The sequence below is a fragment of the Orcinus orca genome, chromosome 3, assembly GCF_937001465.1.
Source record: "Orcinus orca chromosome 3, mOrcOrc1.1, whole genome shotgun sequence".
Classification (NCBI taxonomy): Eukaryota; Metazoa; Chordata; class Mammalia; order Artiodactyla; family Delphinidae; genus Orcinus; species Orcinus orca.
In genome coordinates, this window is record NC_064561.1 from 9,550,296 (window position 1) to 9,572,222 (window position 21,927).

The 21,927-nt window shown below is 50.7% G+C and overlaps 2 protein-coding genes across 11 annotated transcripts; one reads left to right on the forward strand and one right to left on the reverse strand.

Moving 5' to 3' along the window:
* Window positions 1-602: 602 nt before the first annotated feature.
* SYCE2 (synaptonemal complex central element protein 2) lies at window positions 603-14,189 on the forward strand. Of its 5 annotated transcripts, none has more exons than XM_049707456.1 (5): window positions 603-683; window positions 1,306-1,421; window positions 11,063-11,270; window positions 12,584-12,772; window positions 13,886-14,189. In XM_049707456.1, the coding sequence occupies exons 1-5, from the start codon at window positions 669-671 to the stop codon at window positions 13,931-13,933; spliced, it is 576 nt and encodes a 191-aa protein (XP_049563413.1). In that variant the 5' UTR covers window positions 603-668; the 3' UTR covers window positions 13,934-14,189. The 5 variants fall into 5 exon arrangements, with proteins under 5 accessions (XP_049563413.1, XP_033257175.1, XP_033257172.1 ...); XM_033401284.2 differs by having other exon boundaries at window positions 604-683; window positions 11,060-11,270; XM_033401281.2 differs by having other exon boundaries at window positions 633-683; window positions 1,288-1,421; window positions 11,060-11,270.
* Window positions 12,701-19,612, reverse strand: GCDH (glutaryl-CoA dehydrogenase). Of its 6 annotated transcripts, none has more exons than XR_007476298.1 (13): window positions 19,480-19,611; window positions 19,274-19,403; window positions 19,149-19,184; window positions 18,723-18,866; window positions 18,492-18,554; window positions 18,042-18,212; window positions 17,197-17,326; window positions 16,899-17,115; window positions 16,254-16,357; window positions 15,862-15,987; window positions 15,412-15,572; window positions 13,326-13,801; window positions 12,701-12,830 (listed from the first exon to the last, which is right to left on the reverse strand). XR_007476298.1 is itself a non-coding variant. In XM_004277458.4 (12 exons), the coding sequence occupies exons 2-12, from the start codon at window positions 19,362-19,364 to the stop codon at window positions 13,728-13,730; spliced, it is 1,317 nt and encodes a 438-aa protein (XP_004277506.1). In that variant the 5' UTR covers window positions 19,365-19,403; window positions 19,480-19,611; the 3' UTR covers window positions 13,253-13,727. The 6 variants fall into 6 exon arrangements, 4 of the variants coding, with proteins under 4 accessions (XP_004277506.1, XP_033257171.1, XP_049563410.1 ...); XR_004475517.2 differs by lacking the exon at window positions 12,701-12,830 and adding an exon at window positions 15,060-15,172 and having other exon boundaries at window positions 13,253-13,801; XM_004277458.4 differs by lacking the exon at window positions 12,701-12,830 and having other exon boundaries at window positions 13,253-13,801.
* Window positions 19,613-21,927: the final 2,315 nt, after the last annotated feature.

The window sequence follows — 21,927 nt, forward strand, 5'->3', positions numbered from 1 at the left end:
AACCACTGCGCCACCACGGAAGACCCCTTTGCCCATTTTTTAACTGGGGTTTTTCTGTCTCACTGAGTTGCAAGAGGTCTTTGTAGATACTGGATACAAGTTAAATATTTTCTCCCAGTCTGTGGCTCCTTGTGTGCCAATTACTATTATTGTTGTCACTATTAATTCATTACTGTTATTACTACTCTTATTATTAAGGGGTATGGGCCCAACCCTTAAGGGCCAGGCCCCCATGCTTTCGAGGAGCTTCTGGTTTTGGAGTGCAGGTAACTGATTCAAGGTGGTAACTGCATAAACTTTTTCACTGAGGGCAATAGGTCGTAATCAAGGGACAGCAAAGGTCAGAATTTTTTATTGCAAAGACCTCCGGGCAGAGCAGATGAACGGTTCTCACCATTCCCCTACTGACCTTGGGCGCTGGAACCTCACACATGCGCACACGCGCGCTCAGAGACCACAGGCTCCTCCCGTTGGTGCCGGCTGCGCGCGCAGCCCCTAGACAGCCCAACCGCCACTTAACGGCCGCCCCCGCCCCGCTGCGCGCGTAAGTTCCCAGAAAGAGGCGGGGCCAGGAGTGCGCACCGCTGCCCATCTTTGGGGCGGGGCATTCCGGGGGCGGGGGAGGCGCGTGCGCAGAGGGCGTGAACAAGAAGGCGGGAAAAGACGGAATGGAGCGGCAGGGAGTATGCTGCGCTTGTTTCCTTCGCGCGGGCGGCGGGCGGCGGGCTGACGGGCAGGGAATGGCAGCGATCTTGGGCTTCCCCGACGAACCAGAGCCCTGCCGTTTGTCTCCTGCCATCGCGGCCCCTCCTCGCCCGACTGGGCTCCGATTTCCCGACTGACCTACCGGGCCCTGACTAACCGACTGATTGTGTGACTGACGCACTGACAGCCCAGGCAGGACCGACTTCCACGCATGGCGAGTGGCAGGAGTAGGGTAGAGAGAGACTCAGACATCCACGCGCCTCACCCGTTTTTCTTCTTCTTTTTCTCCTACCTCTTTTCCCTCCTTGAAGGCCTTGAGCCGACTCGCACACCAGTTAGCCCAGGCCCCCAGCACCCCATCCGGAGCACCTGTCCTCACCCCGGCCCCTTCAGGTCTTCCCACCTCAGTCCTCCTGTGCTCCAGGCACAGGATCCCCGCGGTCCTCGTGGTGCCCGTCCCAGCACCCCCCCGTCTCTTCTGCGGGTCCCCAACATGCCGCATCGGCAGACAGAGGTGCCCAGGGTTGACGGGGCGGGAGCAGGGGGATCTGACTGCTTCTCGCCCTCCTTCGACCTCTCAAGCGCTGGCCGTGCTCACAGGTGGACATGCCCCAGACAGAGTGCAAGGACCAGGAGCCACAGCTGTTGGGAGAGAGCCAGGAGCTGCAGCAAGGCGAGGAGAGCCGCGAAGAGGAGGCTGGTCGAGGGCCAGCTAGGTGAGGAAGAACCCGGCCCATCGAGTCCAAACAGACCCCTGAGTCCCTCTCATTCACCCTTTTCTTCCACAAGACCCTTCCAGTGTCTGCTCTTGTCGCATTTGTTGCACATACTCGTCCAGCATCTCCCGTGTGCCTGGGATGGAAGTGCTGGGGACACAGCAGTGAGGTGACGTTCTAGGAGAATGTCTATAAACTTGGGAATATGCAGTAGTCAGGGGATGCTAAGTGCTCTGAGGAAAAAAATAGGGAGGGAGTGACAGGTGACCCGTTTATTTATTTATTTTTAAGTTGATAAAATACATTTTGTTTATTCTGATGCAAAGCCAGTCTAAATCAGCTAAGTCTAAATTATAAAATAAGCTTTTAACAACTAGGAAACAACTTTTATATATATATGCATTAGCCAGTCTAAATTAATCCAGCCAAGTATTGCTTTGAAGAGGCCCTTAGATACCTGGAGTTAATTTGAAAATGAAGAAAAAATTGCTTAAGAACATCATATAGCAGTTCCTGTTCAAGAGAGCTGTGTATTGGGGTGGCCAAAAAGTTTGTTCGAGTGTTCCATAAAATGGTCAGAAAAAACCCGAACGAACTTTTGGGCCAACCCAGTATGATGCCTGTGAACTCCCCTCCTCCCAAGAGGCTACAGCTACATATGGAAAAATTTCCTCTTATAAAAACCTAAAGGCTGGGTTTCCCTGGTGGCGCAGTGGTTGGGAGTCCGCCTGCCGATACAGGGGACACGGATTCGTGCCCCGGTCCGGGAAGATCCCACATGCCGCGGAGCGGCTGGGCCCGTGAGCCATGGCCGCTGAGCCTGCGCGTCCGGAGCCTGTGCTCCGCAACGGGAGAGGCCACAACAGTGAGAGGCCCGCGTACCGCAAACAAACAAACAAACAAACAAAAAACCTAAAGGCTGGCTGAGTAATAACTACACATTAGACAAATGAGAAGAAAATCACATCAAAGTGGGTAGGAAAGGCTAGGAAACAATCTCACCATATACCCTACCCCCAGTGCGGTGTCCCACAAGCAGGAGGGAACTCAGACCCTGGAGCTTCTCCCTGAGGACTGAAGGGTTCAAACCCACTCCTCAGGCATTTCAACTTTTTTTGAAGAGGTGAATTGTTGCACCTGAGACCATATGGCCTGCAAAGCAGAAGACTTCCTATCTGGCCCTTTATAGAAGTTTGTAGTCCTCTGGACTAAAAGGCTCCCTCTAGCTGCTGTGTAGAGAATAGATTATTGAGGGCGGGATTGGAAGCAGGGAGGCCAGTGATTAGGCAATTGGAATAATTTATGTGCAAGATGACCCTAACTTGACCCAGGGTGGATCCATGTAGGTGATGAGAAGTGGTCAGATTCTGGATAGATTTAAGAAGATAGAACTAACATAAACTGCTAGGGGATTCGATGTTGGAGTGAGAGAAAGAGTAGTGTCATGGATGACTTTAAAAAGACATTGTTGTCTTGCACATTTATTCACCAAGTATTTATCAAGGGTCTTCTTTACCCAAACACTGTTTTAGATGCTAGGGATACAATAGTGAACAAATCAGAATTCCTGCTCTCTTGGAGCTGACTTTCTTTCACTTAGTAATACACACTTAGTAATTTACACAATGTACCCCAGTTTATTTATCTACTCGCCTATTGAAGGACATCTTGGTTGCTTCCAAGTTTTAGAATTATGAATAAAGTTGCTATAAACATTCATATGCAGGTTTTGTGTGGATGTAAATTTTCAGCTCCTTTGGGTAAATACCAAGGAGCACAATTGTTAGATCATATGGTAAGAGTATTTTTAGTTTCGTAAGAAACTACCAAAATGTCTTCCGAAGTGGCTGAACCATTTTACGTCCCTGTCTTCAATGAATGAGAGCTCCTGTTTCGCCACATCCTCACCAGCATTTTGTGTTGTCAGTGTCTTGGATTTTCCCCATTCTAACAGGCAGTAGTGGTATCGTTGTGTTGATTTGCAGCTTCTTTACGAAGTATGAAGTTGAACATCTTTTCATATGCTTGTTTGACATCTGTATATCTTTTTTGGTGAGGTATCTGTTCAGACCTTTTGCTTATTTTTAAATTGGATTTTTTGTTTTCTTATTGCTGAGTTTCAAGAGTTTTTTATATATTTTGGGTGTCCGTCCTTTATCTGATTTGTGTTTTGTAAAGATTTGCCCCCAATCTGAGACCTGTCTTTTCATTCTCTTAATGGTGTCTTTTGCAGAGTAGAAGTTTTAAATTTTAATAAAGTCCAACTAACCAATTTTTTCTTTTGATATTGTATCTAAGACGTCACCACCAAACCGAAAGCCATCTAGATTTTCTCCTATGATATCTTCTAGGAGTTTTATAGTTTTGTGTTTTAATTTAGGGATATCTATTTTGAGAAAAATTTTGTGAAACGTACAAGGTCTGTGTCCAACTTTACTTTTTTTGTATGTGGATGTCCAGTTGTTCCAACACCATTTGTTGAAAAGACTCTCCTTTCTCCACTGAATTTTCTTTGTTCCTTTGTCAAAGATAAGTTGACTATATATGTGTGGGTCTATTTCTGGGCTCTCTATTCTGTTCCATTGACCTATTTTCTATTCTTTCACCGGTACCACACTATCTGGATCGCTGCAGCTTTATAGTAAGTCTTGAAATCAAGTAGCATCAGTCTTCCAACTTCATTCTTCTTTAATATTGTGTTGGCTATCCTGGGTCTATTGCCAAGCTGCCTTTCTAAAAGGTAGATAATTTTTTTAAAAATGTGATTTCACTTGGTGGCAAGTGCTGTGAAGAAACAAAACAGAGAAGGAGCAACTAGAGTGACAGGGAGTTTAGAGTAGCTGGAGATCGCTAAGGAGGTCACATGAGGAGGAGCCAGCCAGGAGGTGCCCAGGACTCCAAACATTCCAGGCAGAGGGAGCTGCAAGTAGCAAGTCCCTGAGGCAGGAGCAGGCCTGGTGTGTTCACAAAACAGTGGGAAGGCCAGCATGTCAGTCATTGTGATTGGCAGCAGTGACACCCAGGGTACACTGACAGACATGCTCATACACTCCCAGTGCTTCCATCTGACAGGAAAGGCATATACTGAACAAGTACTGACACGGAGGAGCTCAGGTAGCTAGGAAAATGTTTCCCTTGTGGGCAGGGGAGTGAGTGCCAGAGGGGGACTCAGCACAGGCTAGGTTGCAGGGCATTTCGTCGGCTGTGGACTTGATCCTAAGGATTTTTTTTTTTTTGGTAACAGCTTTATTGAGATATAATTCATATACCATACACTTCACTTACTTAAAATGTACAATTCAATTGTTCCTTAGTACATTCACAGAGCTCTGCAACCATTACCACAGTCAACTTTTTAACATTTTCATTGCCCTGAAATAATCCTTTGACCCCTTAGCCATCACCTCCCAGTCCCTGTGTCCTTCCCAGTCCCTGGCAACCACAACTCTACTTTCTGTCTCTACAGATTTGCCTCTGCTGGATATTTCATATAAGTAGGATCATACAATTATGTGGTCCTTTGTGACTGGCTTCTTTCACTGAGCATAATGTGTTCAGGGTTCATCCATGTTGTTGTAACATGTATCAGAACTTCATTCCTCTGTGTGGCTGAATAATATTCTATATTATGGATGTACCACGTTTTATTTATCCATTCGTCAGCTGATGGAAATTTGGGTTGTTTCTGCTCTTTGGCTCTTGTGAGTAATGCTGCTATGAACACCCGTGTACAAGTTTTCATTTCTCTTGGGTAGATACCTAGGTGGGGAATGGCTGGGTCATAGAAGTAACATGCTCAGGTTCCTGTTAAAAAAAGACACCAGCTGCTCTGTGAAGAATAGGTGGGAGGGGCATGAGTGGACCTGGGAGATAGGTGGGAGGCTTCTTCAGGGGTGGCATCTAGCAGGGCAAATGGAGAGAAGATGAGGGGGGTCATTTAGTGAGGCATGAGGAAGGTGATGAGCTGAGGATGTCTCCCAGCTGCAGCGTGCTGGAGCCAGCTCCTGCCCGCAAGAGCCAGTTCTACACATCACTTCCCAACCTGGCATTTAGCAACTTCATGTTAGTAGCTTGAAATTGGCTATAGTGGGAGTCTCCGCACCATGGAAACTGGCAAACGCTACAAATCAAGGCTTCCCCTGCCACTCCTGCTCCCCGCTTTCTGGCTTGGGGCAGTTTCCAGCTGGCAGAAGCACAAGTTGTATTTTGCCCTTGTTGAGTCTGAGGTGACCAGAGAAATACACATGAATGCGTCTAAGATAGGGGTTGGACTTTCTGATGCAGAATTTGGGGCGGGGGGGGGGCAGGGGCTGGAGATGGTGCTGCTTCAGTGAAGGAGCTCACCTGGGGATAGAATGAGGCTCAGGACAGGGCGCCTGAGGACTGCACCACGCACGAAGCCAGCTTCCTCTTGCCTCCCAGATTCCTCAGTTGTAAACCAGACCGCAGGGCGGAATGGTTTCCAGGTGTGTGCAGTCAATTGGAGACCAGAAAAAAAAAGAATAATTGAAGTAGTTTGATAACACCTTCCTGCAAATAGTATGTTTAGACTGGGATCTAAGTGGTGAGGAGACACAGACAATTGCGAATTATTGAGAGACTTCGAGGAGTTCCAAAAGAGCTTTGGGCTGAGAAGCAGATGGATTAGGACCAGTGCAAGGACCAGTTAATAGATCCAGCAGCAGACTCTCAGTGACGTGATTAAAATGTGAGCACATTTCAGGCGAGAAGAGCAGAGGGTGAAAGGAATGGGCTCCGCAGCTTCGATTCAAACCTTCCCCCTTCCTGGCTGTACTTCAGCAAAACATCGTTTTGCCCAAGCGCCAAAGATTCTGTTGTGTTCCTCCTTGAATGTTTGATGAGCTTTCCTCCCCTCCTGGGACTGCCGCCTGCGGTGGTCATAAGTGGCTGGCGGATTGTTTACTTGTGTATCTGTTAGAGGCCATGGAGGGAGGGCCCCACCAGCGGGTGGCTCTGGCTCACACGCCTGCCAATCACAGCTTTACCTGGAGCGAACAGATGGTCTCTTCGCTTAAACCCATTTCCTCCGCAGTTCCCGGGCCCCCTGCCAGCCTGAGCTCTTCTCGGGAACTAGGTCCTAATCCTCAAAGCCGAATTAGGTACTCCTTAGAAGGACAGACCGTCATAGATGAGCGGAGGGATGTGTTCACAGCCCCCATCCCGACCCCCTACTGCCCTACCCCGTGCACACGCGGCCTACTGTGTTGAGCTGACTTCCATTCCCTGGCTTCCATCCAGGGTTGGGCAACAGAGGCAGGCCCGGGAATGGGGGGAAGCCGGTGGAGAGGACACGGTGCATTTTGTTTATTAAAGTTAATTGGTGAATGCAGGCCCAGGGAAGCCTATGATTCATTAGCATCCTGATTATATGCAGCTGCTGAGTATTAGAAAAATGAAATGGGAAGGAATAAATCCCCAAGGGAGAGGTTGGGGAAAATCAAGAAGCTCTCTGCAGACATCTGATGCAGGCCTTTGTCCCATAACGAAATGTGAGTGAGCTGAATTCCACTGATTTTTCACCATTTGTGTAGCTGCCACGAAGACCAGTTCCAGCTTTATCCCTTGAACTTGAAAAAGGAGCAACTCTGAACAGTTAGCAGCTCAAGCAGGTTGTGAGCAATTACACAAAAAGAAGCACCTGGTTCTATCATTGATTTTAATTTCAGAATCCTATACTGTTGGGACAACAAAGCCACTTTGGGTGCAGTGGCTTAAGAGCAAGAATGTTACATCTGGCTGTGGCTCCAGCAGCAGTTCATTCATTTAGGTATTCGGCAAATAGTTGTGATGCCTTTGGAATGAAGGCAATGCAGCCCCTGCCCAGAGTGTGCATGGCGCCTGGGGGCAATCTAGTGTACAAACTGGCAGTGTTGTGATTAGAAAGCAAAGGTGAGGTAAGGATGCTCCAAACGTTGCCTCGTGAAGTTGACAGAAAGGAAAAATCATTTTGGGCAAAGGCTGATGAGTTTGGTGAAATTGTGGAAAGTTTCAAGTTGCTGGGAGTGGAGTCTGAAAAGAGAAGGTGGAGGCCAGGGCCCTGGAAAGCCTTGTGTGCTGTGCTAGGGAATTTACTTGCTTCTGCAGCTGATAGGGGCTCTTGTAGGCTGTGGAGCAGAAGTGGGACATCAGATTGCGGTTATAAGGTCACTAGGGCCCAGGTGAGAATGATAGGCATGGGGTTGTGAATGGTTGGGTGGCGAGGAGGGGATAGATTTGGGAGAAATTAAGGAGGTGGAAATGAAAGGATTCTGTGACAGGATTTGGAAGGACAGAGAGAAGCCAGGCTCCAGGCTGACTGCTAAGTTTCTGGCTTGGGAACCAGGTGGCTTTTGGTGTCATTCAATGAAATGAGGAGGGAGGACAGCATTGGGCTGGTGTGGAGTTTTTTTTGCTGTTGTTTTTTTTGGCCGCACTGCCCTGCATGTGGGATCTTAGTTCCTCGACCAGGGATCCCCTGCATTGGAAGCGTGGAGTCTTTTTTTTTTTTTAAATATATTTATTTATTTATGGCTGCATTGGGCTTTCTCTAGTTGCGGCGAGCAGGAGCTACTCTTCATTGCGGTGTGTGGGCTTCTCACTGTGGTGGCTTCTCTTGTTGCGGAGCACGGGCTCTAGGTGCGCGGGCTTCAGTAGTTGTGGCGCATGATCTTAGTTGCTCCATGGCATGTGGGATCTTCCCAGACCAGGGCTCGAACCCGTGTTCCCTGCATTGGCAGGCGGATTCTTAACCACTGCACCACCAGGGAAGTCCTGGAAGCATGAAGTCTTAACCACTGGACCGCCAGGGAAGTCCCTGGTGTGCAAATTTAGAGGAGTTTGAAATGCCTCTGGGACAGCCAAGTGGAATGGGCCTTGGGATAGTCAGGTACCTTGTTGGGAGCTCAGAAGTTTGGGAGAAGGCTTCCCTGGTGGCGCAGTGGTTAAGAATCCGCCTGCCAATGTAGGGGACACGGGTTCGAGCCCTGGTCCGGAAGATCCCACACGCCGCAGAGCAATTAAGCCCGTGTGCCACAACTACTGAGCCTGCTGCGCTCTACAGCCCGCAAGCCACAACTACTGAAGCCGGCATGCCAGAACTACTGAAGCCCATGCATCTAGAGCCTGTGCTCCGCAACAAGAGAAGCCACCACAGCGAGAAGCCTGCGCAATGCAACGAAGATTAGCCCCCGCTCACCGCAATTAGAGAAAGCCCTCGTGCAGCAAAGAAGACCCAACACAGCCAAAAATAAAATAAAATAAATAAATTTATTTAAAAAAAAAGAAGAATTTTGGGAGACATGAAAGCATGGATGGTAATGAAAACCCTTGCTAGTCATTCATTCTTTTATTTGATGCACTTTTATTATTCTTCCCATGAGAGGTAGGTACCGGGGACAGCAAAACATTTTTAACAAGAATGCCCAGGGAGACTTTAGTTGGTCTGTTGTTTTCTAGCTGACATGAGGCTTTGCTATAAAATGTCTGCCTTAATCAGAGGCACGCTTTCTCATCTTGACAAATGCACTAAACACAAGTGTCTGGCTTTGGAGGCAGATGAACTTGCATGCTTTGTGTGAAGCCAGAGGAGGGAGGACTAGATCAGTATCCTTCACTCATTCAGCAAACAGTGGAGGACTTACTATGTGCTGGATGCTGGGAATGCAGAGATAAATGGGGAGATAAGGGTGTGAACAGTGACAAGCATAGGTCATAGGCGGCTTTGAGATGCCGTGGTCTGAGCTAGGTCTCACAGTCAGAGAGCAAATGCAAAGGCCCAGGGGCAAGGAAACTTCTGGTAAGGAATACACGAGGACAAGGACACAGCCAGCGTCTCAGGCCTGAGGACTTTTGTGTCAGTGAGAGCCTGGCTGTCATGCACCCAGGTTTCACTGTGCTTGCATCCTGGGCCAAAATGAAGAGCTCAGGCAGTCGGGGAGAAGTCAAAAAAATAGTTGTATGGAGGAAGCATCCAAAAATCAAGACGTGTTTTTCTAAGTAGCTGTGCCTGCCTTGCAGTCATGGCTGACTTTATGGTTGTGTGTGAATTGGTGTGTTGAGGAACTGCTGTGTTGGCACCTCTGAGTCAGCCATTCAGAGCTGGAAGCACCTCAGGGGGCGAGGAGGAAACAGAACTTTGGGGAAAGCAGGACACAGGCTGGGGGTCAGGCCAACTGGGCGCCACACCCAGCTCTGCACGGACTGGCTGGTGATCCTGAGAAAGTGACACAACCACGCTGAGCCTGTGTCCTCAGATATGAGGTAAAGATGATGGGGATAGACCCCAAAGCGTGGTTGTGAGGATGCAGCAAGATGAGGCATGTAGTTTAGCATGGTGCATGGCAGATAAAGCAAAGAAATGGCCAAAAAAAAAAAAAAAAAAAAGCAACTTACCTTAAACATTTTAGCTTAATTTAAAACACCAATGGGTCTGCTGATCAGATTGCAACATTTTTCTTTTTTTTGCATAAACCTCATTCATAATGCATTACCCACAATTTCCACTTTTGTGTTTTTATAGCGGAGCAAAAACTTACAGGCCTTGACAAAGCGATCTGTATGCAGAATCCTAGATTTTTACGTTCTTGGTCCCAATATATAGCTGTCTCCCCCACACTTGATTTAATAGTTATGTTTTATTAGGGTCACCTTTATTCATTCCATTTAGCTTTATTAGACACCTGTCCCTTTTTCACATGTCACTAGCTAACACGATATTTAATGAATTGCATAATTATAGCCCTGTACAGTGTGGGACAAACATAACTAACTCTTTTGAGGGGTATTTTTTAAATTTTTTAACATAACTACCTCTTTTTTTTAAATTTTATTTATTTATTTTTGGCTGTGTTGGGTCTTCGCTACTGCGCGCAGGCTTTCTCTAGTTGCGGTGAGTGGGGGCTACTCTTCGTTGCAGTGCACGGGCTTCTCATTGAGGTGGCTTCTCATTGCGGAGCAGGGGCTCTAGGCGTGCGGGCTTCAGTAGTTGTGGCACGCAGGCTCAGTAGTTGTGGCTCACGCACAGGCTCAGTAATTGTGGCACACGGGCTTAGTTGCTCCGCGGCATGTGGGATCTTCCCCCACCAGGGCTCGAACCCGTGTCCCCTGCATTGGCAGGTGGATTCTTAACCACTGCACCACCAGGGAAGCCCCCCATAACTACCTCTTGACAGGCCACCTTACCTGATGGGAGCAGAGACACGCAGGTACACTAGCCCCAGGTGGTCTGCATGCTGCTATGAGCATCACTAAGTAGGTTTAGAAAGGGCTGGAAAGGGATTCAGCAGGCTGGTGACAGGAAGATCATCTAAGAAAGCATCTAAACTATTTTTAATATTATTGATGCTCATTTCAAAGCAGCAAGTTGGTGTAATAAAACGACTGTGGGCTTTACAGTCAGGCAGATCTTGTTCGGGAAACTTGGGCAGATTTTGTTTGTGCTCCTGGGTCTGTTTTCACAGTTATAAGATGGGATGCCATCCCTGCCTCTCAGGGGTGGGGTGGGGGTGTATGTGTGAATGAAATAAAAAGTGTCACCCACGAGAGACACACAACACAGGTTCTCCTCCCACCACAGAGCTAATTCAGATCAGCCACTGTCAACAGAGTTTGGTGCTGATCTCAGTTTCCTATACTTTCAGAAGTCAGGTTTCTAGCCCCTCTAGTGCCACCTCCAGTGCCAACCGCCAGCTGATGATGCTGGAAGGGAAGTCAGGACCCTACTTCTCCTCTCTGGACTCGAGCATCGACATCCTGAAGAAGAGGGCCCAGGAGTTGATCGAAAATATCAACGAGAGCAGGCAGAAGGACCATGCCCTCATGACCAACTTCAGAGACAGCCTCAGGATCAAGGTGACGGATTTCCCCCTACATACTGCCAAGCCCCAGTGAAAGGGGAGGGGGTTCTTTATGTAAAAAGTGAAAGGGGAGGGAATGAACCGCAGTTATGTTCCCAGCATGGTGCTAGGCCATTTGCATGCAGTACCTCATTTCACCCTTACAACAATCCTGCAAAGAGATTGGACCCATTCTGTAGATGGGAAAAGTAAGGTTTGGAAATAATTTGCCTAAGTGAGAAAACCAGGATAAGAAGCCAAGGTTCATCTGCACCCACAGCCCAGGCCCTTACTTCATGCCAGGACTAATGGCTGTGGCAGGAGGGCATTGAGGCATAACCTGCATTGTCACACCCATTTGTCCTCCAGAAGTTGAATGATTTGTGACAGGAGAGTGGAGGTCCCTGGACATGGCTGGGGCTTATGTCTAACAAAGCCTGATGTTATGTTCAGGTCTGGTGTTAATGGTTGTCCCCGCCGATGCTTCTTCAGAATGCGTAATGGGTCCTGTGAGCTGGACAGCTTGTGGATTCCACATGTCATCTCTCAATGACAGGCTGACTTTTTTCCCTGCCCCCCACCATCCCTACCTACCTTGTACATAGAAAATTTAGAGAGTAGAGAAAAATATAACGTAGCAGAAAAAATATAAAAACACCCTGATACCACCACCCAGAAGCCACTTTGTTGCATGTTTTCTTCCAGTCTCTGTTCTATGTACTTTCCTCCTAACCTGGTTGAGCTTATACTATATACATACTTTTGCAACTTGTTTTTTTTAAATATTTATTTTATTTATTTATTTTCCTTTTCTTTTTTTGGCTGCGTTGGGTCTTAGTCACGGCACACGGGATCTTTGCTGAGGCACGCGGGATCTTTTTCCTTACGGCACGCGGTCTGCTCAGGTTTCTCTCTAGTTGCGGCGCGCAGTCTTCTCTCTAGCTGTGGCGTGAGGGTTTTCCTCTCTCTAGTTGTGGTGTGTGGGCTCTGCGGCACACAGGCTCTCTAGTTGAGGTGTGGGAGCTCAATAGTTGTGGCACGCGGGCTTAGTTGCCGCACGGCATGTGGGATCTTAGTTCCCAGACCAGGGATTGAGCCCGCGTCCCCTGCACTGGAAGGCGGATTCTTTACCACTGGACCACCGGGGAATTCTCGCACCTTGCTTTTTAAAAAGAAAAACTTAACATATAGGCAATTTCACCTCCAGTCACAGGAGTTGTTTTTACCACTTTTATAAGATAAATTGCAGAAATCTTAAAGAGCCAGCTAGAACAAATGTCTTGTGATGCCTCTTGTTTGACTTTCCAAGAACATCTTATTCTTTCAAAGGTTTCAGACCTGACAGAGAAGCTAGAGGAGAGGATGTATCAGATTTATAATCACCACAACAAGATCATTCAGGAAAAGCTCCAAGAGTTCACCCAAAAAATGGCAAAGATCAGTCACCTGGAAACAGAGCTCAAAGAAGTGTGCCACAGCGTGGAGACCATGTACAAAGACCTGTGCGGCCAGCCTGAGGTAGGACTGAACTCAGGCATGCACATGGGTGCCGCCAGAGGAACGAGAGTTGTAGCAGCTAAGGTGAAAGTAAATGTCAACAGAGAACAAGGACATTAGCACCACCGGGCCCTAAACCCCACAGGGGCCACTATTACTGCAAAAGCCCTGGGGCTCTTGCCATCCCACTTGTGGCGCCGTGCTCCCCTGTAATGTGGGGAGTCCGAACTGAGAAGCTGGACCGTTATTTCCCACACTGTGCGTCAGCTCTGTGGTGACAGAAAGGACAAAATCCCCTCTGCCCTGAGCCCTGAGCCCTGGCAGTGCCTAACCGGGTTTATTTATTACAGCCGAGCCCAAAACTCAGGCATGGATCACTGGGGCGGGGGAAATCCCCACCAGGTCCCAGCACGCTTCACAGCCCCGACACATGTTCCTTTCTCCTGTGACTGAAATAACTTCTCGGGTGGTTACAAGTAACTGTGGTCCAACACTGTGGGCTCAGACATGCAGACTCTTTATTATTCTCTCTTTCCCCCTCACTCTGCTCCAACGTCCAGCATAAGGCACTTACCCTAAGATGGGAGGGTCAGAGGGCGCAGAGTAAACTCTTGCTGTGTGGAGGGGGTAGTTTGCGTAGTCAGACACCAGGTGGGCCTCACAAGTTGCTTCCATGTCACTCTCCTTCCCTCTCCCTGCTCCCCTGTCAAAGGGAGCTTCTGTTCCAAGGTGAGTGGAGTCTGTTCCCATCCACAGTTAAAACTGGATTGAGAAACTCAGTACAGACAGTCCCATCTTCTTTTTAAGGAACACATTTGAATGACTTCAAAAGGGAAATTTTGATATTTAAAAATCAGCGTCTCTCACTTCCCACCAGAAGAAATGGCTCCATCTGCCACCTCCCTGACTAAGCTCAGAGCGCAGTATTTCCCTGGGAAGGGGTTTGGTACCATCCGGGCTCGCAGGTGAAGTGGGTTCACTTGCTGGCTGTGAACGCCTGGATCCCTGTGATTGCCCTTCCGAGGATCAGAGCATGGATGTCATGAGTGCCTGGGCGAGATAAATGCAGAGTTGGTTTGGAGTCTTAACAGCTTACAACTTCCCTTTAAAGTCAATCTTCATGTCTCCCCACAGGCTACTACTTTGGAAGAAGAACAGACCCACAAAGACAGCGAATGCTGACAGCTGCCAGGAGAGCCCCCTTAGTGACAGCCACCAAGGGAAGGCTCAGAGGCCACCATTCTGGCCATGCCGAGAAAATTGTTTTTCAGAGTTCTGTAATGCATCTTGGCAAAAACCAACTGACCAACCAACCCAAAGCTCCTTGTGCCAGGCCCAAAACTGCAGCGAGTCCAGCCCCCACCATGGGCCAATCTTTGGTGCTCCCTGATTCACCCGACCCCAACCACACACGGTTGATTAAACATTTGATTTTCAACCCAGCCATGCTTTCTTCCCACAGAGGTGGAAAGAGCTGATGAGCTCTGCAGAAATGGATCAGGCCCTTTCTCACTCACAGGAGGAATGGGAAAGCAAACATCAGACAGTTAGTTGCCTGTCCCAGATGATCCCCCATCCTAGAGCCACCACCCCACGCCCCACATTCCACATCCCATCCCACATCCACATGTCTAAGTAATACTTTACAGCCCACAGTGTTCTCATTTGCTCTTCCTCAGCTTCCAGAGGTGGAAGGCAGAGATTATGGCCTCCCTTTTATGGAGCAAAATAATTCTATTTTCTTCCTAAAGTGCAAATCTGACCCTGTCCCTCCCCTGCGTAAAACTATCTGAAGGTGCCCTCTGCTTGTCCTCCGGGTCATTGTCATGCCTGTAGAAACCCCCCACCCCCAGCCCTCCTTCTTGCTGTTTCTGGAATGTCCCATCCAGAATACCACATGGATACTATTTCACCATCTCTGCCCAGGGAGCTCCTACACCTCCCTCAAGGCTTAACATGGTCCCACTTTCTCCCTAAGAGATTGAGTGCCTGTTACAGCTCCCTCTAGTTCTGTGTGACTCACACTGGAATTGTACACCTCTTTTCTTTTTTTTTTTGGCCGCACCACGGCTTGTGGGGTTTTAGTTCCCCAACCAGGGATTGAACCCAGGCCACCGCAGTGAAAAGGCCAAGTCCTAACCACTGGACCGCCAGGGAATTCCCCACATCTCTTTTCTTTTTTTTTTTTTTCTTTTCTTTTTAATTATCTTTTTCTATGTCTGTCTTCCCATGAGGCAAGGGGTTCTGGGCCCCATGTGAGTCACAACTAGTTGTCAGGTGCAAACACCACAGCCTGCAAATGATTTACCTTTTCTCTTTTTTTCTCACATAAAATGGAGTGGTGATTCCTGTGTGTAGCTGCACTCTCACTCCCTTGCATCCACCAGCTCCCTGGGCATTAATGCCCCGCTCTGGGAATGCCTGTGGAAGCCATAAGCAGGCTTGGGAACATCCCTCCCCTGGAGCATAATGGAGGAAAGGACTGGGAGGGTTTACTTCCACGGTCCCAGTATGGGCCACTCCAGATGAGGGACACAGGGTGGGACTTGCCCCAGGTCATGCTGCCGACTGGTGACAGCTGGGAGTAGGACTTGGGTCTGCTGTCCTCTTCCCCAGACGTGAGGCCACTGTGAACCCCACCCCAGGGATCCGGCCCCCACCTTCATAGGTGTTCACGGCCTCCAGGTTCATGGCATGCCGGATCACGTGATACTCGTCAGAAATCCCATTCCCTCCCAGCATGTCTCGGGCTTGGCGGGCAATGTCCAGGGCCTTCCCACAGTTATTCCTCTTCAGCAGGGAGATCATTTCCGGGGTGGCCCTGAGAACAGCACAGACGTGTAACAAGCATTGGATTATAAAGAACTGACCCTGCTTTGGGCATCCAGGCATCCCTACACCCTGGACAAACCCAGCTGGGGAGGAGGGTTACCATCACAGCAACAGACACAGCTCCTAATGAGGGAGAGGCAGGAAGGGATGGGTCCCAAGGGGCCACCAGGCAGGAAGGACCTCTCTCTCCAGGGCCAGCTGCCACCATGCCCAGAAGGGGCACTGGGTCCTCCCACCACAGCTGCCTCCCGCTTCCTCCCCAAACACACAGCCCCTACTTGTCTTGATCCTTCAAGCGGCCGAGCTGCAGGCAGGCATGAAGGCCCAGCGTGATCTCGGTGAGCATGTCCGCCAGCTTCTTCTGAATCAGTTGGTTCTTGGCCAGTGGGACACCAAACTGGATCCTATGTGGTCAGGGTCAGGGTAAGTACAAGGAGGGCCCACTCCCCAGTCCTGTCCCAGGGCCTTCCCATGCTGCCTCAGCCCCCATGCAGCTCACTCTGGCCCTATTGTTGACTGAGCCCCTCACTGCTCAGAAGGACTTCCTCGGCCATTTCACAGGGCAAGGAACTTAGGTCTTGTGGGTGGGGGCCAGGGGTGGGGGGGGTAAGAGATGGAACCCAAGCCCCCACGCACCCCCCCAGGAGTTCTCACGGCAGCCCCTACACACCTGTCCAGGGTGTACTGCCGGGCCGTGTGCAAACAGAACTCAGCAGCTCCAAGCACACCCCAGGTGATGCCATAGCGGGCATTGTTTAGGCAGCCGAAGGGACCCTGCAGGGTTCAGAGGGGGCCTCAGCCCCACCAAGAGGAGATGAGAGGCCTGCGCAGAACTAACTTTTAAGTAGTGGGGGGGAGGCCCCCTCCCCAGATACCCAAGACATGCAGTCAGTGTAAACAAGGGGGACTCAGGGCAACTGTTTAAGTCACACGTGGCCCTGACACCAAAGCTCATGCACATAAGGTCTTGCTCACTGCCGGCTCACTCTTGGTTTGCATACAGTTCTACCCAGCCCAGGGTCTGGATTGGATACTCAGACCCGGGGTTGATGTAAGGAGACAGGAAGATGCACATGCATCAAAGGATTAAGCTCGTTCAGGCCTATAAGTACTGGGCAGAGCCAGCATAAGTGAGATGGTCACCAAAACGGGGCAGCTTCTGCACATCAGTGAGCCAGGCAGAGCCCCTCCAAATCACTACTGTGTGAACTCCATGTGTGTCTGTTCCCCAGCTGGGTCTCTAGCGTGGTACCTGCCCAAGAAAAGAGAACCAGCAGGTGACCTGATGCCAGTTCCCAAGGTGGCTGCTGCTTACCGCCAGACCAGACGCTTTGGGCAGCACATTCTCCTCTGGCACTTCCACGTCGTCCATGATAATCATACCCGTGGCCGAGGCCCGCAGAGAAAACTTTCCCTCAATCTTGGGGGCCGAGAGGCCCCGCATCCCCTTCTCCAACAGGAAGCCCCGAATGCAACTATCTTCGCACCGAGCCCACACTACAAACAGGTCGGCCACAGGTGAGTTGGTGATCCTGGAGGCAGGACAGGCAGTGAGGCGTCTGGCCATCACCCACTGCCCTTGCCCACCTGCCTGAGGCGCCCAGGCCCCTCACCAGGTCTTGGCCCCATTGAGGGTGTAGCTCCTGCCGGACGGGTTCTGGCGGGCTCTGGTCTCCATGCTGCCGGGGTCACTCCCATGGTTAGGCTCTGTGAGCCCAAAGCAGCCCAGGAGCTCCCCCTTGGCTGCAGGCATGAGACAGGGTCACAAGGCTGCCTCTCCCCCATTCATTTCCTCTACTGAAAATTGTCAGCCTCTCCGCTGAGCCAGGCCAAGGCAGGTCCAGCCCTGCCCTCACAGCACTCCCAGGTGGTGGGGGGACAGGTCTCACCCAGGCCATAGTCACAATGCCATGATGGGGTGAGGCCCAATAAAAGTCAGGAAAGGGTGGGCTAAACTGTCTTGAAGGGCAGTGAAAAGGAGTTAAGCAGGAAAAGGTGTGAAGAGCAGTCCTGGTAGAGGGACCAGGATGTGCAAAGGCCTAGTGGTACAACTGAGAATTCCAAGTAGTTGAGTGTGGCTGGGAAGGAGCAATCAAGGGAGTGGCCAGAGATGAGGTGGAAAGATCAGCAGAGGCCTGCTCACGTGGGGTTTTGTGGACCCGGTTAGGAAGTTAAGACTTTAAACTTTGGACTGGAATGGGGAGTACAGAAAGCAAATCACGGGGGCTATGATGGTGGTGAGGAAGGGGCAGAGTTAAGAGAGACCTAGGAAAAAAAAAAAAAGACTTAGGAGAATCAGATGTGGGGGTGAAGCCCAGGGTCTGGCAGGGGGCCTGAGTGGCCACTGGTAATATCCTTGGGGTGAGGACAGAAGGCAGGCCTGGGGATAGCCCTGCCCCTGAGTTTCAGACCATTGGGACTGCCCTCCTTCCACCAAGCTCCACAGGCAGCTGCTCACCCAGCCGGGGCAGGTACTTCTGTTGCTGCTCCTCGCTGCCGTACGCGTAGATGGGGTGCATGACAAGAGAGGACTGGACACTCATCGCTGACCTGTAGCCGCTGTCCACTCGCTCCAGCTCTCGGGCCAGGAGCCCATAGGCCACAGATGAGACTCCAGCACAGCCATACCCTGGTGGGTGGGGGGGAGGGGAGAAATAGGGCAATGGGGGACAAAGCCCTGCCCAGATGAGATCAGTGACTCCTGGGGCCCAAGAGACAGAGCTACATAGGGGCACCCAAGGAGAGGGTACCAAGCTGGCCCTTACTTGAGAGTTTCATCCCCACAGCCACTTCAGACAGAGGGATTAACAGCCTCTCTTTACAGACTGGGAAACTAGGCTCAAGGAAAGGAAGGGGCTTTTCAGGACACAGTAGGGGCTGCAGAGTGTGGAGAGAAATTTGTCCCTACCTTTGATGGTGGGGCCCAGCACACCCAGTTCCCCCATCTCTGAGATGATCTCCCGGTGAAAAACTGCAAAGGGACAGATGCCCAACTTCAGCCTTGGCCCACTGGAGCCCCAACCCAGGGCCAGAGGTGCCCTAAGGCCCAGCTAGAGCAGGCAGAGCTGGTGTGAATGGTGGAGAGTGTGGTTCAGGTGGCAGCGGGAGCTCCAGGGTGCCCACCCGCCTGCCTGGGCACCTTCGTTGCGATTGGCCAGCAGGATGCGGGGCATGAGGCGCTCCTGGCAGTAGGTGCGGAAGGTGTCCCTGATGAGGACCTCATCTGCTGTCAGCTGCTCCTCCAGCAATAGTGGGTCCCTCCAGTCAAACTCGGGCCGCGAGGCTGGGCAGAGTTGGAGGAGGTGGGGCTCATCCCTGCCCACCCGATCACCACATTCTCCCCTCCCCAAGAATCATCAGCCCCATCCCTCAACCCCCATTTCGCTCCCAACAAATGTGGGCTGCAAACAGGACTGACAAAGTGGCCTTTCTCGGGGAAACTCACTGCCTCAGCGGCCCTGCCTCCCCGCCTGGGCAGCCCTCGGATTCCGGGACAGAGCCCATCCAGGACAGACAGACAGTTGGACAAGGGCCGCAGACGCACGGCGCGACAAGGGGTCCTTACACTTGGCTGATCGGCTCTGGGTCTTCCCGCCTTTTTCTGCAAACACAGGACGGGAAAATCACCCCAGGAAAGTCCCCAAGCCTCAAGTTTCTCCCTCCCCATCCCACCCCAGGTCCGGCACTGACCGGTCTGCGTCGCCGCCGAGCTCCATGAACGAAGGACTCGCAGGCTGGGTCCGCGGCTCAGTAGCCACCCATAGACGCCTCTCAGAGCCATGTGGGCAGCGAGCTGGCGAGCGGAACAACCAAGGCCGACCTGGAGGAATGGAGGCGTCTGAGCGGACTGGCTCCCCTGGCCCTTTGCGCCCTTGGCCCCTATAGCCAGTCATTACCTGGAGACCCCGGGCTCACCGCACAGGCCACAGGGCTTCTGACCAAGGCTTTTGACCTCCGGAGGGGGCGGGCTGGGAAGAGGCCAAATGGGGCTTGTCATTGGTTCGTTCTAGGACACCGCTCTTTCAAGTCTCTGCCTTTTAAAGGGGCCACGGCAGCCTTGCGGGCGTAAGCAGGCGCGCCCAAACCAAGGCTCCTTAACCCCTTTAAGGGGCGGAAGAGGAAAGGGGCGGAAGGCGAGTGCGCCAACTCGATTGGCCAGCTGTATTCCTGCTCTGATTGGCCCTGGGAGGGAGCTCGGCCCACTCCTGGTGGTAGGGGGCGAGGGCAGAGTCTGTAGTTAAAGTAGGCAACTGAGGCACGAGAAAAATGAGTCCTAGTACCCAGGAGACCAGACCTCAAGGTCTCCTTTAATGGGGTACTCTGTGTGGGAGGAGGAGGTGGGCTCTGGTGGGCGATCTCAGCCCAAGCTGTCTGCCAGTCTGTCCCAGGAAGCTTGCTAGCCACACGTGACTGTGACTTGGTGTGATTCCCTATGCTTTGTGATTCTGTGCGGTTGATTGAGTGACTGTGTATCTATATGTGAATGGGGCTGACTGCTTCTGTGACGTTGTGGGGCTGTTGATTATGGGTGGTTGTGTGCCTGTGTAACTGTGACTGTCTGTGTGGCTGAATGTCTTTGTGGTTTCTTGTCTAATTGTAAGCTCGTGTAATGGTATTCTGTGTGATCGTGTGTTTTTGTGGTACTGTGTGCATGACTCTTTTTTTTAATAATTTTTTCAGGGCTACTGATTTTAATTTTTTGTTTTATTGTATTTATTTATTTATTTATTTTTGGCTGTGTTGGGTCTTCATTGCTGCGTGAGGGCTTTTCTCTGGTTGCGGCGAGCGGGGGCTACTCTTCGTTGTGGTGCGCGGTTCTCTCGCTGCGGTGGCTTCTCTTGTTGCAGAGCGCAGGCTCTAGGCGCGTGGGCTTCGGTAGTTGTGGCACGCAGGCTCAGCAGTTGTGGCTCACGGGCTCTAGAGCACAGGCTCAGTAATTGTGGCGCACGGGCTTAGTTGCTCCGCATGTGGGATCTTCCCGGACCAGGGCTCGAAGCCGTGTCCCCTGCATTGGCAGGCAGATTCTTAACCACTGCGCCACCAGAGAAGCCCCATGACTCTGTTTTGATGGCTTTCTCTGTAGATGCGGCTGTTATCTTTGTGAGAATATGACTAGATATTTTTGTGTATGTCTGGGCGATTGTATATAACTATATGTGTCAGTGTGATTTGGTCTATGTGTTGTGTGTGGTTGTGAGCTTGAGTATATAGCTGAGTGAGTGGCTATGCTCACCTAGATCACTTTTGTGAGCACTTGTGTGGTGTGCTTTCGAATCTGGATGCATCATGCTTGACCATCTCTGTATCTGAAAGTCACTCATCTACCATGACCGTGTCCATTTCCCAGTTGGGGAAAGGAAGGCTCAGAAACCAGATTGGTCTTGCTCAAGGTCACAATGGACCAGGCCTCCTGCTTCCCAGGACAGACCCCTCCCTGCTCACCCAGGAACACCTCTTCCCACATAGACAGTCTGGGTAGTTGTGTGTGTAGAATGCTCTGTCTCACACATTGTGGCTGAGTATGATGGGAGTAACTGTGAGATTGTGTCTGAAGGTGATCATTGGCCTGCATGTCCCCAAGTGCCTGGGGCCTGGGTGTGTCCAGACTCTTCCACTTTCTGGGCCCTTCTTGCCCTTAATATCCAAATAAAATGATTTGAACTCTCTTCACTCAGTAGGGAGTCCATCACCACCCTGAATTGTCTGGGATTCTACATAACTCTTATTCTTCTGGACACCTCCCTCCACCAGGAACCAATGGCCTCCCTCCTTCCATCCCTTCCTTTCACCAAAGCTCCCTGCCCTGGAGTTGTTGTGGATATTGGAGTTCTCTGTTGGGGGGTGTAGAGGGTGCTGACAGCATACACATTAGGAAACCCAAATTAAGGCTCAGGCCTTGCCACCCAGGGAAGTCTGTCATCCGTACTGGCTACCTGCTCCCAGAGGCCTTATCTCCCAGCCAGATGCCCACCCCTCCCCGCCGACCCTCAACCTCTTGCCTCACCTTTCAGAGCCAAACATGCCTGTTAGTGCTTTATCCTAAATCAAGGAGATGTCTCCCCAAGAGACACTCTGCTTTCTTCTCCAGGAAACCACTCTAATTTCAAACATTTTGTTTGATTGAAGTGAAATTCACATAACATAAAATGAACTTTTATTTTTTGGCTGTGCCGTGTGGCTTGCAGGATCTTGGTTCCCCGACCAGGGACTGAACCCCAGCCACAGCAGTGAAAGTGCTGAGTCCTAACCACTGGACCGCCAGGAAATTCCCCAAAATGAACCATTTAAAGTGTACAGTTCAGTGGCTTTTAGTATATTCACAATGTTGTGCAACCACCACCTCT

Excerpts from the sequence above, each read along its gene's own strand:
- SYCE2 (XM_033401283.2), top strand. The coding sequence starts at position 917 with ATGGCGAGTGGCAGGAGTAGGGTAGAGAGAGACTCAGACATCCACGCG. Across the intron at positions 1,422-11,059 it reads GCTGGTCGAGGGCCAGCTAG|AAGTCAGGTTTCTAGCCCCT; the intron begins GTGAGGAAGAAC and ends CTATACTTTCAG. Across the intron at positions 12,773-13,885 it reads ACCTGTGCGGCCAGCCTGAG|GCTACTACTTTGGAAGAAGA; the intron begins GTAGGACTGAAC and ends GTCTCCCCACAG.
- GCDH (XM_049707453.1), bottom strand. The coding sequence starts at position 19,364 with ATGGCTCTGAGAGGCGTCTATGGGTGGCTACTGAGCCGCGGACCCAGC. Across the intron at positions 18,555-18,722 it reads GCTGGCCAATCGCAACGAAG|TTTTTCACCGGGAGATCATC; the intron begins GTGCCCAGGCAG and ends GTCCCTTTGCAG. Across the intron at positions 18,213-18,491 it reads GCTGGGCCCCACCATCAAAG|GGTATGGCTGTGCTGGAGTC; the intron begins GTAGGGACAAAT and ends CCCACCCACCAG.